This window comes from Erpetoichthys calabaricus, chromosome 18 (assembly GCF_900747795.2).
Source record: "Erpetoichthys calabaricus chromosome 18, fErpCal1.3, whole genome shotgun sequence".
Taxonomy (NCBI): domain Eukaryota; kingdom Metazoa; phylum Chordata; class Cladistia; order Polypteriformes; family Polypteridae; genus Erpetoichthys; species Erpetoichthys calabaricus.
The window spans coordinates 32,262,803-32,279,322 of NC_041411.2; the positions used below are offsets into that span (position 1 = coordinate 32,262,803).

Below are 16,520 nucleotides of genomic sequence, written 5' to 3' on the forward strand. Positions count from 1 at the left end.
TAGAAGTCCTGACTCTCTCTGGTCATAAAAGATCCCTGGGCATTTTTCATAAAAAGTAGGGTGCATGCCAATGTCCAGGCTAAATTGCCCACCATAGCCTTGTCATTCTGGCCCCCTATCTCTAATTGGTGCTCTCTCTCTCACTGCTTCACCACCTAACAGCTAATGTGTGGTGAGCAGACATCATTCAGGTGGATTCTGCACATTGGTGGTGGTTGAAGTGGCTACCCACTAAGTATGAAAAGTGCTTTGAGTAGTGAGAGGAGGAGAGGTTAGGAGCACACGTTGATACTGCACATTGTCACAACCACCACATGACAAATCAACTTAGGACCCAAGTGCAGCCATGCAATGGGTGACACCTCAGCACCAAACAAGTTCAGATGGAATGGAAGAGTGTGAGGTTTTTTATGGTGGCTGGAGTGCCAATTCTGCCACCAACCCCCAGGTTTTTCCCTGCAGGTTGGAGGGCCTACTTGCAGGGCTGGATGCAGATTAACGTCATACCCAGGACGGAGCAATTACAGGTTAAGGGCCTTGGCCCGAGGGCCCAACGAAGTAGAGTCACTGCGGGCGTTTACAGGATTTGAACCAGCAACCTTCCAATTACCAGTGCAGATCCCTAACTAAGAGCCATCACTCCGCCCCAGTAGTGAGAAAAGCACAATATACTGTAAAAGCAAACAATTATTATTAAGACTGAAGTGCCTATAGAAACATTCACACAGAGATAGGGGGACCATACAGACCAAACAAGATTGCAAGACCAAAACATAACTAATAAGTACACAACACAAAGTGGAAAATCAAAACACATTGAAAAATGAGTAGCAAAATGAATTGCTAATCACTTGAAAACAGGTTAGCTTCAAGACTAAACTAAGCCCATAAAGAACTACATGACCTTAAATAAGGCTCCAGTCATGTCTAGGTGTTTGCAGATAGTCACTAAGCAGCAGAGGCACAAGATGCTGCCAGTCAGAGAAATGGAACGCAACAGAAATTTTTGTCAAAACAAATGTGAATGGGATTGGTAACATCTTGCCACCCACTACTTTATTTTTATTTTTGGATTTTATTGATTTTATTAAAATCAAATAACATTCCAAACAAATAAGTCAAGTTTTACAAAAATAGGTTCGAAACAAATCAACCTCCACCCATGAGAAAGAGAGCTAGGCTAGCAGAGTAAAACTTTAAGCTAGTAAAAATAAGTTAAGAGATAGTTTAAGAAATGAATAAAGATAAATGAAGTAAAAGAGGGGAGAGAATCTGCTTCCTCAATTTAAATGTTTATTCTAAAATGTTATTGATTAGATCCTGCCAAGATTTGATTTTTTCCAATTTCAAACACTATATAACATCAGTTACCCACTGACTTAAAATAGGCAAGTTAGGATTATTCCAGTTGAAAAAGATAAGTCACCCACTACTTTAAATACATCAAAATTCAGCAAAATCAAGCCTGGGATGAAGGCACACTTCTAAAAAGTGTTGCCCCAGTTCACTACCAAACGTCTTCCCGGCATCTGCCCCAGCTTTTGAGATACTGGAGATGATAGACGCTCTTCTCCTGTGCGGCTTCAACACTCAAAGCATACCAACAACTTTCATTTCTTCAGTGTCCAGTTAATACTACAAGCAAGCAATGAACGCCCAATAATACAACCTACCTCATTCTGAATTATGTGAAACATTACTTCAAACGACTGTCCCAACAGAGTGCTAGGGTGGACTCCATTCCTCAGGTTTTGGGGCAGCAGTGTTACCCCCTTGATTATATGATAGCGCACAACGTCTTCCTTCTGTTAAAATGAGAAATAAAAAAGGCAAGGTAAATTATTTTAACTAAACTCTTTCCATGTACATTTCTTTGCTGAATTTTATGTCAATTATTTCATCCAAATAATAATTACACTTTATCATGAAAGTAAAGTGCTGGTCAAAGTAAATCATGAAGAGGACCTCCATTAATTATAAAACCATGCAAGTCCTTACTTTGCTGTGAATTGATTCTTCTGTGTTTGAAACAGAAGGTTTGAGAGAGGACCACCCCAGACTATGTGCAATATGCTTTCCCATCATGGAGCCTAAGAGAGAGCTTGAAAAGCCGTAATATGAAACCCCCTCAGCTGCACTTTGTCACAATTCTGTTGTGTTTTTGTTAATTTTTCCTAAAAAGAATACATTTTCTCTGTGATGTTGTTTTTTTTTTATCATTATTATTTATTTCTTATTGCAACGTCATTTTTCTTCCATAAATGTCACTCACTATCTTGAGCATCAGCTGCCATGATTCCCGAGTCCACTGCCAACCTTACACTTCCCAGAAATATCATTAACGCAACACTGTTTAAACTGGAAATCACCATCCGAGTTTGCGGATACTTTCTTTAAAATCTACTGTAATTGGAAACCTAATCTTTTCTTTGCTTCCTTTGCTCTTATAATACAAGGACATTTATGGACTTTTTTTTTTTTTTTTGAAGAGTCCCTTTACCCTGTAATGAGCTACAAATCAGATGTCATAACAAAAATAAGAGAAAAGGACAGCATGTGTAGCAACACTTATTGTAGAAGTGCCACAACACAGTTCAGACTCTAGTCTCTCATTTTCCCTGATCTGTACAGGGACCTGGGGCCTCTTTTTGTAAATCTTTGAGTGAATTTTATTATAAAAATATGCCCACGCCACAAAAAAACAGGAAAAATGTGTATGGCAAAAAAAAAAAAAAAAAAAACCCTAACTCTAACCCTGAGAGACAGAGGTAAACACAAGTGAAACTAACATGTTGGTGGAGAGTACAATCACAAAGCCTTCAGGCAGGTGAGGGGTAATGTCCGTTTTCACAAACCCTAGCCTTTTATTAATAACTAGTGATGTAAGCCCGTGCTGTAAAAATCCCGAACTCCTAGAATCTATTGATATTGTCAGAAAGAAATTGAAATGTAGAGTTGGCGGTTTTGTTTTGTGGACATGCTCACCCCTTTGTCCATCAGTGGCTAAGCGAGTTTCTCTCTTCTCGGAGGTTTCGTTTTGCCGATGTGCTTGCCTTGCTTAGGCATTAGTGGCTACGTGAGTTTGTCTTTCGTCGTCGGTTTCACTTAGGCGATGGAGTCGCTTTCTTTCTGCTTCATGCTGTAGATTCGTACTTTTTTCTTCTTCCGACTCCTTAACTTGGGGCCACCTTGCTGGCTCTTTGAGCTTCATGCTGTAGCCTCGCACTTCCGGGCCGGACAGACAGACACACACACACTTCCACGCGTAGACGTTTATATATAAAAGACAATCAGCTTGTAAATGTACATTGGTGAACATGTCTCAGTGCTAATCACCCTCATACATAAGCAGTCACAATGCTGCAGATGTTCACTGGCTGATAGTGTATTCTCCCTCCTGACACATTTAGACCCCGTCATCTGCAATCAAAGAGCATCTCCCTGAGCTTTGCAACTGAGCTCACAGGGTCATGTGTGGAACTCTAGCACCTCTTCTCTGTGTCTCTAAGAAAGACATATGGTGCCAGGGTCTGAGCAGGTAGCCGCTATTACCTTGCACATGTAAGGACACTACTGCTGATACAATGAATAACAAACCATATGAAAAACTAAGGTCTGCCAAAGCTTGTTTGCCTCAAAGTAAATGAATCATGGGTTGACCGAGGCCGCAATGACATGCCTCATCACATATGAGGAGGTGGGGGGTGGTGGGGTTTTGGGTGGTTGGGTATAGTGACAACAGGTTTCCCAATATAAACTAATGAAAAACCCAAGAAATTCTTCAATGAAAATGTGCAGCATTGGCCATCTTAAACGGGAACTGAAATACCGTCTGTAGATCATATTCAACACTTCTGAGGTTTAATATGTTTGTCACATTAACAGTTCTTATCACAGAACCCATATTATACAATACAATACAATTTATTGCTGTATAGCCCAAAATCACACAAGAAGTGCCGCAATGGGCTTTAACAGGCCCTGCCTTTTGACAGCCCCCCAGCCTTGACTCTCTAAGAAGACAAGGAAACACTCCCAAAAAAACCCTTGTAGGGAAACAATGGAAGAAACCTTGGGAAAGGCAGTTCAAAGAGAGACCCCTTTCCAGGTAGGCTGGGTGTGCAGTGGGTGTCAAAAAAGGGGGGTAAATGCAATACAATACAAAGAAACAGAACACAACACAAGTAATCCTCCATACAATATAACAGTGCAATAGAAATATTACAAGTACAGAGCAAAATTCAACAGTAAATGATATCCCATAATATGATTTGGATTTGTTCAGAGTCCGGGAGACCTTGGCCATCAAGCTGCCTCCCCCTATTGGCCATTCCACAGCTGATTCATCGCTGGGCCAGCCAATCCAATGAAAGGACCCAACGATTCCTGTGATTCTCCATCACAGACGACTTTCCCTTAGGCAGGCAAAACAACTTGGCAGGTGGGCCACACACCCAGTGCCACATATATACTATAATTATGATATTATAATAACGTGTGTGAGTCATCGTTTAACTGCTTTGTCTGCATTTCCCAGTTTCTCTGAAGCGTTTTATACAGATGGGTCAGAATTGCCATAAATAATCGCACCTTCAAGTTTTCTTACATAAATCCTGACGTATGCATGGGGAGTCTCTTTTTGTGCGTATGCAAGTTTTATAAAGGAGGCCCCTTGAGAAGCCATTGTTTGAGGTTTGCAAACACAAGCCCACTATTCCAAAGAATACTGACAACCTAAGACAAACTGACAGGTTATCGGAATGAAAGTCCACAATTTTTTTGTTTTGGGATACATTGGCATTGGCAGAGAATTTAGCAAGGAAAGGTAGTGGCAACAAAGGACTTCAATAGTACCGGTTACAAATGTAAGAAGAGATATTATGAGAGGAGACCTAGCATGACAAATACTGGCTATGATTATTTAAGTTTTTACTTCCATGGTCGGTTTTTGCAAAGTGCATTTGTCTCTGCACCCACGGCAGAATCTAAAATATCAATGTGTAACTTTTTCTATTATGCATAAACAAATAGAAATGCAACAATAGGTGAGAAACCTAGAAACATATGCAGGTTATTAGTCAGCAAAGCCACATACACCTTTGCAGATTAACCATTTTAAGAATTATTGCTGTTAATGTGAGATAATTGTACCATTTTCTCCGATTGTGTTTCATTTAGATGATCTTCTATTGCTTTGTTGAGTGGAACAAGAAGAGTGTATGCTTCAAGAGCTTCAATTTCAGCCGTCAGGTTGTAGCTCTAAAATGAAAAAACACAAAAAAAAAACAGCCATCATGTATGTTTCTGTTGTACGACATTATTTACTGTTATGTTATTTTTATTTAAATATTGAGCAATAGTACTAGGGTGTTATACCGTGTTAGCCATTATGGATGTAGTGAGAAGTCAAGCAAAAATGACACCTTTTATTGGCTAACTAGAAAGATTACAATATGCAAAGGGGTCTTCAGGCAAGATGTAATTAGTTAGCCAATAAAAGGTGTCATTTTGCTTGACTTCTCACAATATTGGGCAAGAAATTGTATGATTGAATAAGCTTTTTTTGTAAAAGTTAAGATAAGAGCATCTTTGTTAAAATATTACCATTTAGGGTTATGTATCCATTCATCCGGTTTTCAATCTTAAAAGTCTACCCTGTCACAGTAACAGCTTCGTAACAATCGACTCTGGCTGGGGTCTTCATGAGGCACAGCCATTGACATACCACACACTCTCATTGACGCAGTCTGAGGTTATGGTATCTCTCGGGACTGATGGGAAAACCCACATAAATACAGGTAGAGCACAGACCACTGAAATAATTGACGACACATGGGAGCAGTACACATTGTACCATCTTGTAACCTTAAATTCAGTTTTCTTTATAACAACATGGCACAGAGTGCTCCACAGATACTCATTACAAAACTTTAATCAAACATTGAGTTTAATAAATCACAGAGAAATAGTTCAGAAGGCACCCGAGGGAGAGAAAACAAAGCTACAAATGCAGTCTCGGCAATGCCTATGGTAAAATTAGATTAAAAAAAAAAAAGCAATTTCCCCTGAAGACAAATATTTTCTTTAGTTTTCTAGTTATTTAAGCTGTATGGCAGCACAGCAGGTAGTTTTGGTGGTACGTTCAGTAGTCCCTGTTTTAGTGCATTTACAGGCACTTCAATAACCTGGTTATTCACAGAAACCTGATTTATAAAATGCCATGTAAACCCTTAATCTGGTTAGAGAAATCATCTTATTGGCCTCTGAGAAAACTGATCAAAAGAGGCAGATGTCTCAGCAAATAATCCGTTTGACTTCTAAACTCCAGACGCAACTACACAGACACAAGTCCTGGGTACAAATACGTGTTTTATTATACAAAATACCTTCAAAAAGGCTTCTCTTTAACAGTGGCAAATGCAACGCAATTCTTCTTCTACCTCTTTCCCCTTCCACTCCTTCAGGTGGACTTTGCTCTTTTCCACTTGATTCTGACTCATCTGGGTGAGGTTGAGTGACTCTTGTTACCAAGGACCCGGGAGCACTTGCAGTGCTAGGGCATAGCCCATTGGAAGGACGTTTGGGACAATCAGAAGTTCCACAAAGTAGGGATCATTAATCCCACCAACTCAACCTGACAGCCCCCATGGAACACAAAAGAGCTGCCCCATGGCACTACAGGTCCCAGAATGCCCTGCGGTTGTCCCTGTAGAAATCCTGACCCAGCTAGGGATGCTGCCATCTAGTGTATCGGGGGACCTAGTTAGAACTACAGGCTATGGCCTGCTGTCCTTCACTGACACTGGCTGGGTATTGTACTTCAGTCCAACCCTGCTTGGATGCCAGCATGCTCACTTCTGCCTCTGTTCTGGCTTAGACAAGAAATAACCTGCCACTGCTCATTTGCCACCTGGGTAAAGGAAGGGAGTCAATCCTGGTACCTGTATACCATCCGTTGTACCAATTATGTGGCCGTGTAAACCCTTAATCAGGTTATTGCTGTTTAGCTCTTAGTAATTTGCGCATGTCCATTGAACTCTATCAGCCTGTGCACACATTTTCAGCTGTCATAGGTTGATGTGTCCACAAAATAAATTTCCAGAGGCAAATATTCTGGCATTCAAATTATTCCTTCTCCTGGCTGAAATAATCTGTCTCAGTATTTCAGAAATAGGTCAATTTAGGTTGACCTAAACATACAGCGATAAACACAGCAACACAATTTTGAGAGCAGAAGGTTAATAAAAGTAATGTACGTTATGCAGTTTTTAAAGCTTTTAAAGTAACAAGTAACCTAAAGCAGTCCTTATCTTCATGAAGTTAAAAATGCCTGCGTTATTATTATTCCAGCAACACTTGCTATAAGGCAGGAAGTAGGGATGCACCGATACCGAAACGGGTATCTGGTATCGGCCTCGATACCACATTTTCTAAAGTACTCGTACTCGTTAAAAGTCCCCTGATACCGGGGACCGATACCACGGTCTGAGAAATGTCTATGTTTGAGCGGCGTGTAAGGGGTTAATCACAGGCGCCGAGTGCCCGCCCCCAGGCCCCGGCTGCAGCTCAGAGCGGGGAGAAGGCAAGGTGAGGCGAGACATGTCAGCCGTGTGGAACTATTTCAAAGTGAATGAAGACGACAAAACAAAGGCGGACTGCAAATTGTGCTCAGCGAAATTGTCCAGAGGAGGCTCAAAAGGTAGCGCATTTAACACAAGTAATTTAATCAAGCACCTAAAATCCCAACACGACAACGAGTACAAAGAGTTTACCCACGCTTCTAAACCAACACAACCCACGCTGCAGCAAACTCTTGCAAGACGAGAGAAAATGCCCAGAGACACTCCACGTGCTGTGAAAATAACACAGGCAATTATCGAGTACATTGCATTGAGTGACCAGCCACTCTCGGAGGTAGAAAATGTGGGATTCCTGCGTCTCCTCCATGTTCTGGAGCCCAGATATGATATCCCAAGCCGCCGCTACATGACTGACACGGAGCTGCCTAAACTACACGACTCCGTGAAAAAACATATCCACAGCCTACTGCAAGCCTCCTCTGCGTTTAGTTTCACCACGGATATTTGGACAAGCAGTGTTAGCCCCGTGTCGCTAATTAGCCTAACCTCCCAGTGGATAGACGAGAGTTTCTTGTTTTTTTTGTTAAATTATATGACTAAAGCTGTTACCTGTAAATTTAAATCATGTTTTTATTAAATACTCGGTATCGGCAAGTACTCGGTATCGGCGAGTACTGAAATGCAAGTACTCGTACTCGTTTTCCAAAAAAGTGGTATCGGTGCATCCCTAGCAGGAAGTACATGCAACAGGTCCTTTCCATCCATCCATTTTCCAACCCGCTGAATCCAAACAGGGTCACGGGGGTCCGCTGGAGCCAATCCCAGCCAACACAGGGCACAAGGCAGGGAACCAATCCCGGGCAGGGTGCCAACCCACCGCAGAACAGGTCCTTTGTGGGGTTCAATTGCACATCCAAGCGGAAATAAGTTTGCTGCTTGCATTCCAATACCGGAAACATATGACAAAATTATCAATTTGACATAACATAAAATACAAGAAAATGATCACAAGCATCAGGCTTATTTTCAGATTCATGGCGGCCAATGATGACGTTTAACTGTTTTGAGCAGGTTAATGACGTTTGCCAAAGGTGAATTCCGGAAGATTACTTACGCATGTAAATGTGGTTTATTGAGAAATCAGGTTACTGTCTTAATTGGGTTATTCAACTTAACCCGATTATGTGTGTGCCTGTGAATGCACTGACTGATCACATGGGTTTCTTCTGGAAACTCCTGTTTTTTTCCCCAGAATGCAGTTAGGTTAGTGGATGACCCTAAGTTAGTTGTGCCCTCATGTGGACAAGTATCCAGTAAAGACGGGCACTTCTCCATTGCTGTGCTCAGATGTATAGCTTAACTGGTCTGCTCAGTCTTCACTAAAAACTCACTCAGTCAACGTCAAAGACAAAATTCTCCCCTCTGTCCTATTCTGACAAGCATAACAGCAGTTTCAGAGGAAGTCAAACTAACTTTCCTTGTTTCAGACAATTAAAATATAACAAAAATAGCTTTACCATTAAAGTGTCCCTGAATATGCTGAAATCAGAAGTTTGATTCAAGACTTGCATCAGACTTGGAGGAGGTGCTGGGACATCTGCCAGGGGTGGAATCAAAACCTAAAAAAAGAGAACATGTCTTGCTTTCTCAACATTAAAATATCCTTAAAGTGATTACTCAGAAAAGAGAATGTCAAAAATAAAATACTGAAGGGCTAAATAAAAAATACCATAACAGCAGGGCACATTTGGCCACCTAGAAAAATGACACACCTACGCAGATACTGTGCGTCTGAGAGCTGACTTGCATAAAAAACTTGCAATCTTTGTCTGAGGTTAAAAATAGTTTTTTAGATTAATTTGAGTAAAGTTGTTATTCCACTGTCATGCTGGCTCCTGTGTTGCCAGAAGATGCCAGGACCCTCATTACCCCCAACTTAGTATATGATAGAGGAGCATAGGATTAATGGGACTCCCTCTTGAACAAATGGGACCTCCACTGCCATGAAGGGTCACATTTGAATTGGAGGGGCACCAAAGGGATGGCGAGGTGTTTGAGAAGGTTTGTCAAGGATTGTGTGAACTAGTGAATGAGGACAGGGACGAGGACTTTAGGATAAGCCTGGTTTAGAGCTTTACATAACTTGACAGGCAGTGACATAAACACAAATATGACAGATAACTGTTAGCGTTCTGGTCCACTGTTATAAAAACAAAGAAAGCGATTACTTAAAAATGTCTCACCTTAACGATATCAAAATTGAAATTAAAATAAGTGCGTTGGATTTATATGTAGCTGCTCATAATTATGACATAATATCTATAACAGAAACTTGACTAACTAAAGTGGTGATGAGTATAACAAAGATGAGCAGACACTATTTACAAAAGACAAATCCAAAAAGATGGAGGAGTTGCCATTTACACAAATATGGATTTGGATGCAAAACGTCTTCAGTTAGATGGCAAGCCACGTCTTAGTGAGGATAGACAGCACTGGGGATGAAGGTGTCATATTAGGAGTTTGCAGATTTCAAAATAAATCTTTTTGTTAATATTAAAAAGCCAAGAAGTATCCCTCATAAATGATTTGGATAAGAATATAATGAACAAGCTGGGCACATATGCAGAAGATGCTAAAGTGAGAGGAATGGCAGATAATGGAGAATCAACTAAATTAAATTACAGAGGGACTTGGACAGCGTGCCGGCCTGGGCAGATTTGTGGCAGATGAAATTTAATATAAGAAAATGTTATGTGCTACATGAAGGAGGTGGAAACATTAGATTTGAATACACAATGGGAGATCTGAAACTTGGAATTACATCTTATGAGAAGGACCCGATAGCCACGGTGGACTCATGATGCTCTACATCCAGACAGTGTTCAGATGCCATTAAGAAGGCTAACAGAATGTTAGGTTATATAGCATGGTGTGTGGAGTACAAGTCTAAGGAGGTTCTGCTTAAGCTTTATAACACACTGGTGAGGCCTCATCTGGAGTACTGTGTGCAGTTTTGGTCTCCAGGCTACAAAAAGGACATAGCAGCACTAGAAAAGGTCCAGAGAAAAACGACTAGGCTGATTCCAGGGCTACAGGGGATGAGTTATGAGGAAAGATTAAAAGAGCTGAGCCTTTACAGTTTAAGCAAATGGATATTAAGAGGTGACAAGATTGAAGTTTTTAAAATATCGAAAGGAATAAGTACAGTGGAACCAACAGTAATTAAAAGACAGATACTGCTGGGCTCCATTTATGATAATCCATCTAAGCTACTTTGTTTTCATGTCTGTTTAAACAACTCTATAATTTTACATGTACTGAATGGTCTCCTCCTGTTTGTCAAATTTCTTATGTTATGTTATAAATAAAAATAAATAAATACTCAATTCTGCTTATAAATATATATATATATTATATATATATATATATTATATATATATATATATATATATATAGATACACACACTTTAAAAATTTTAGGTTCCTGAGTATTGACTTCTCAACTTAAATTTTGTTTTGTCTATTTATGAAGGTTCACGATTCATCGCCTCTCGCTTGCTCTTTGGTTTCTATTTCTGGTTAGTGATGGACACTTCTGTCACTTGAATAAATTCCAAGAAAGTATTGATCAGTCTTGGGGACTCAGACAGCACTTCTATAATATATAAAAACATTTTAAAATTTCTTCCTTTAAAAGATCCAAGAGTAAAGTGGGAAAAGGATCTCTTACTCAACATTTCAGAAAAGGAGTGGAAGGCAGCCATGCACAGAATTCACTCGAGCTCCATATGTGCAAAACATTTAATTATTCAACTTAAAATCTTTTATCGAGCACATCTATCTTGTTTGAAATTATCCAAAATATTTCCAGGGCAAGACCCAAGCTGTAAACGTTGCAATCGAGCCCCAGCCTCACTGGGCCACATATTCTGGGTGTTTACCAAATTAACATCATTCTGGACAAAAATTTTAAATGTCTATCAGACAGTCTTTGTGTCACAATCCCTCCTAATCCACTAACAGCTGTGTTTGGTGGACTTCCAGATGGGCGTAAAGTGGAGAAGGACAAACAAACCGTAATTGCCTTTACTTCACTATTAGCATGTAGACTTATTTTGCTCAAATGGAAGAATCCTAACCCACCTCTTTTAAGTCAGTGGGTAACTGATGCTTTATACTATTTGAAACTGGAAAAAATCAAATTCTCAGTTAGAGGAACTGTGCAAAACTTTTTTAAAACCTGGCAGGACTTAATCAATAACATTTTAGAAAAAACATTTAAATTGGGGGAAAAGAGTCCTTTCTCTTTTTACTACTCTTTAACAGTTTTGCTCTAGTTGTTGGCCTCCCTATCGTTCTCATGATGGGGGGTTGATTTGATTTTAGTTCAGTTTTGTTAAGTTTGACTTGAATGTATGGAATGTTGTATGCTTTAAATAAAGGAAAAAAAAAAGAAAAAATTCCAAAGACCTCACAGTGAAACAGTGAACGTGCAAAACATACTAATAAACTAAGTTTATGTTTATAAAACCATTTTTGAAGCTAGTGTATAAAAAAGTTAACGAAAACAATAATAATCATGCGTTATATCACAATAATAATCGGATGAATTCAACCCAATATCAACAAATTCTTCAGGATAATATTCAAGCACCAGTCACAAAGTTGAAGTTATGCAGGGGTTGGATATTCCAACAAGACAATGACCCAAAACACAGTTCGAAATCTACAAAGGCATTCATGCAGAGGGAGAAGTACAATGTTCTGGAATGGCCGTCACAGTCCCCTGACTTGAAGATCATCGAAAATCTATGGGATGATTTGAAGCAGGCTGTCCATGCTTGGCAGCCGTCAAATTTAACTGGACAGATTTTGTATGGAAGCATGGTCAACTATACCTCCATCCAGAATCCAGACACTCATCAAACGCTATAGGAGGACAGTGTCTAGAGGCTGTTATATTTACAAAAGGAGGCTCAACTAAGTATTGATGTCATATCTCTGTTGGGGTGCCCATATTTATGCACCTGTCTAATTTTGTTATGATGCATATTGCATGTTTTCTGTTAATCCAATAAACTTAATGTCACTGTTGAAATACTATTGTTTCCATAAGGCATGCCATATATTAAAAGGAAGTTGCTACTTTGAAAGCTCAGCCAATGACAAACAAAAATCCAAAGGATTAAGAGGGGTTCCTAAACTTTTTCATATGACTGTAAATACAAATATACATTTTGATTGCTAGGTATAAGTGCACAAAGTTGATTTAATTTCACAGAAGTTAATGCTTACGACTCTTATATCAAAACAAATTTTAACAACATACAATAGAATTCTGGCAGGATTTTGTTCATTTAAAAGTTGTTTCTTACTGTTGCTATGATAAGTTTGTAATCATCACCATAGTTTAGGATTCACGGCCCAGAATTCCGCCATGTTGTTGTTTTTACCTTGTCAATGATGTGAATATATCCATTAACTGCTGGTATATCGGAGATGAGGATATTTGCGTTCTGTATCATAACCGTCTGAAAAAGATTAAGTTTGTTTTCATTATAAATCATACATTAATTTTTTATTGAACTGACTTCATATTACATAAGGTATACATAGAAAGCAAACTGTTCTTCTCCAAAGTATACAATTTAAATATAAAATATTGCCACCTCCAAACCTGAAAGATGATGCAGTTCACAAATGTAAGAAAAAAATAGGGAAACCATATTTCCCAAGCCAAAAAAGAGGACACAAAAATTAGTAAAAATTGCAAAGTGGAAGATGGGGTCTTTCTCCAAGTAAGAGTAGGGAGGTTGTTCTGGGTATTTTTGGGTTTTACTTCCACAATGTGCGTAACGCACCATTTCAGAACCGCTGATTTACGGCAAAGCAGCACCCTTGCGGGTTCAACTGGTGTTTGTTAAGGGTTATAAGGTAAGTTAAACTTAAAATAAAAGACGTGAAACAAAAGAATGGTTTGGAATGATGGGCCACAGTGTGAAAAACCTGGTTAAACTGACAGTTTTGTAAAATCTGCCTGAATGGCGAGATAGGCAGCTAAAAAAAGACATTTCTAGGGGAAACCTGGACATATGGTAGCCCTAAGAAAAGAAAAAAGAGCAACAACACGTTAAAATTCTTTTGTTACATCATTCTAACCATTCACTTCCTGAATCCTTTTAACCATTATGGTGTCGTGGGAAGAGCCAGAGCAACCCCTGAAACAACCTGTGCAAGGGAACTAACTGGCTCTGGACGGGACAACTGTCTATCATAGGCTCACTGGGTGAATTTAGAGGTAGCCATTGACCTAAGCTGCATGTCTTTGCGATGTAATGGGAAGATCTGAGTAATAAGAGAGATAAACTCCAGCACCTCATGTACCTTAAAAAGAAGGCATTTAGTACACTCAATAAGCTTAACATTCAGATTATTGAACATATATCACAGTATCGAGGGCATACCCAGGCAGATATTGGGACAACAAGCAAAAATTTCACAAAGACAGTGACTGAGCCAGACGATCACAGTCAATTTATAATCGAGGTGAGGTCACAGCACTAACTCTGCCACTGTACAGGCCGTGATTTTGTTTGCCAGTCTGAAAAAAATAATCAAATAAGTTACCTCATTTACAACCTTTATTTCCCATTCTGTCGGGTGGTTCAGGGTTGGCAAATGTAAATCTTCTTGCTTAAGATCATCAATAGAAAACATCCCCTCTAGAAAATGTACTCTACAAGAAAGAAGCACAATAAGCAACCACAGCAGGAAGCCATCACAGGTCTGAATGATCTTCCTAGCAAGCTCTCTTTTCTAATTAGAATGAATAAATATACCATATATATTTTTTTAATTGGTTTAGAGTTTTTCATTGTGAACTTCCATTTTACATTTGTTTCTGGTTTACCTGACTAAGTATGGTAGTAGGTAGGGGTCTCTCCATTGTTCTAAATCCTTCTGATCTAAATTTCTAATGGCGTCTTCAGAGGGCACAAGAACTGTTAAGTTGTCTTTTGGTACAGCAAATGAGGAGTTCTGTGTAGATAATTAAAATAAAAGAAAAAAAACAAACACTCTCTTTTAACTAGGCACACCTTATCATTAAACTACTTAACTTTAACATGTTATAGGAAGTAGTAGCTTATGTAGAAATTTTTCTTCTCCAAAGTATGAATCAGTTGTCTCTAGTGCGTAACAGTCAGGGTTTCAAATAACCGTTGGCCATGGCAGACTTCTGTTCAAAATGTTCTTTACATTAAGCAGGCCTTTTCATCCATAGTCAGATACAATACTCAAACATTACAATGACAATTAATTTTAGGTTTTAATAAATTGTGTGTACTTATCCTTGCTGTACCGTTTTTGTAAAATGTATGTCGTGCAAGCGATTTAATCTTTAAATAAATAATTTATCCTTTCATTTGTAACATCTGAATAACTTAATTTTTAATTTATTTGTATTACTTCTGTAGCTATTCAAGTTATAACTGTATTATGAGTTGTGCTTGATTATTTGACAGAGAGTAAGCTCAATTAAAAACTCCAGTGTCCTAGTGACATATGGCGGATAAACCAACGAAACAGAACTAGAAGGATCTTCAAACTTAAGATGTTGCTCCCGAGTCAGTGTGCTTTCTAGGGTTTCTCTTATTCTAGTTCATTCACGCTACTTAAATTCACTTCTAGAATATTTCAGAACATTAATATTCAAATTTCATAATAGGGAGGATTGCATTATGCTGTATGTGCAATAATGGCAAAAACAGAAAAAGGCAGTAATACTCAGTTGCTGTAAGAAATGTTCAATTTGTGAATAAGACTTTCATCTTATTGCTTCCAATGGGTAAAAAAACCTACTGAGTGTCAAATTCAAAGTGTGTAAATTATTCTAAGGCAAATATAAACTAAAACAACTTAATACTCAACACGGTATTTGGTGGGACTACTACTGCCAATCGTTTCAGGCAAGTCCCCAGAAGCATTTTTAATTTATTTATTTGTCCCAGTGCTTTTCTTTTTAAACATTTTTTGAATTATGAAAACTAGAATTCAGACATCAGCCAGTCTTTGCCAGTCACAAAGACACAAAGGTGAACTAGACCATTCCAGAGTTAACTGTAGCGTCCGTCACCTTTCTTAGTGTCCCCCTAATTTCCAATAACAGTTAAAGTGGTCTAACGGGGTCTTGCAGCTAATATGGCTCCACAGCACAGATTTTTATCTCTCAGACTGCCCTCAGAGTTTCTCCGTCTCTTAAGATTTTATGTTCCACCCACAAACCTCTGATTTGATAAAACACTTTCAAGTTTCACCCACACTATCTAAGAAAGAAGCACTCCAGAATACATCTCTACCATGACTATTCAGAATACCCGACTCAGTAATGTTGCAACTTATATATATAAAAATCAACAAAGTCAACCAAACATATTTGCTTCTTGTCAAGTCTCCAGCTCACACGACAATGCTAGACTCCATTCTCCAATCATGGAAAGTCTGTACTTTAGATTGTTTCAGGCAAAAAGATTTGGGCACAGCCATAACAGTAGCCTGTCATGCAAGCATGTCTGTCGGATCACCCTCAGGGCTCCTCTCAGACGATATGTGATACCACACCGAGTCGAGAGGGGGTGCTGCCGCTAATCATGTCCTCTCCTATTCCTTCAACAGCACAGAGAAGACACTCAGTGATAACGCCTGACTCTGCCCCTCTTCTGGGCTCCCACCTATAAGTCACCGGGTCAGCGGAAGGAGGCGTCACTCCGCGAACAGAACATACTGCAGGATGGAGCCCCTGCATGAGTGACGAGCTGTAAAGCACAAAGCGATCTGATTTTACCTACTTTTGGTTACGTATGTTGTCACTGCCTCCACACAATTGGGCACTAATATTTTACTTTATTTTTTGTTAGAAGTAAATGGGGATGACCAGGT

General features: G+C 39.2%; 1 protein-coding gene across 3 annotated transcripts in view; it reads right to left on the reverse strand.

Moving 5' to 3' along the window:
* stab1 (stabilin 1) overlaps window positions 1–16,520 on the reverse strand; it is a 210,170-nt gene that overhangs the window by 129,829 nt on the left and 63,821 nt on the right. For all 3 annotated transcript variants that reach the window (XM_051920983.1, XM_051920982.1, XM_051920984.1), the window contains exons 29-34: window positions 14,494–14,621; window positions 14,211–14,319; window positions 13,037–13,114; window positions 9,098–9,199; window positions 5,152–5,259; window positions 1,674–1,805 (exon numbers count right to left, since the gene is read on the reverse strand). In XM_051920983.1, the coding sequence (XP_051776943.1) occupies window positions 1,674–1,805; window positions 5,152–5,259; window positions 9,098–9,199; window positions 13,037–13,114; window positions 14,211–14,319; window positions 14,494–14,621 (657 nt within the window). The remainder of the gene's footprint in view (window positions 1–1,673; window positions 1,806–5,151; window positions 5,260–9,097; window positions 9,200–13,036; window positions 13,115–14,210; window positions 14,320–14,493; window positions 14,622–16,520) is intronic.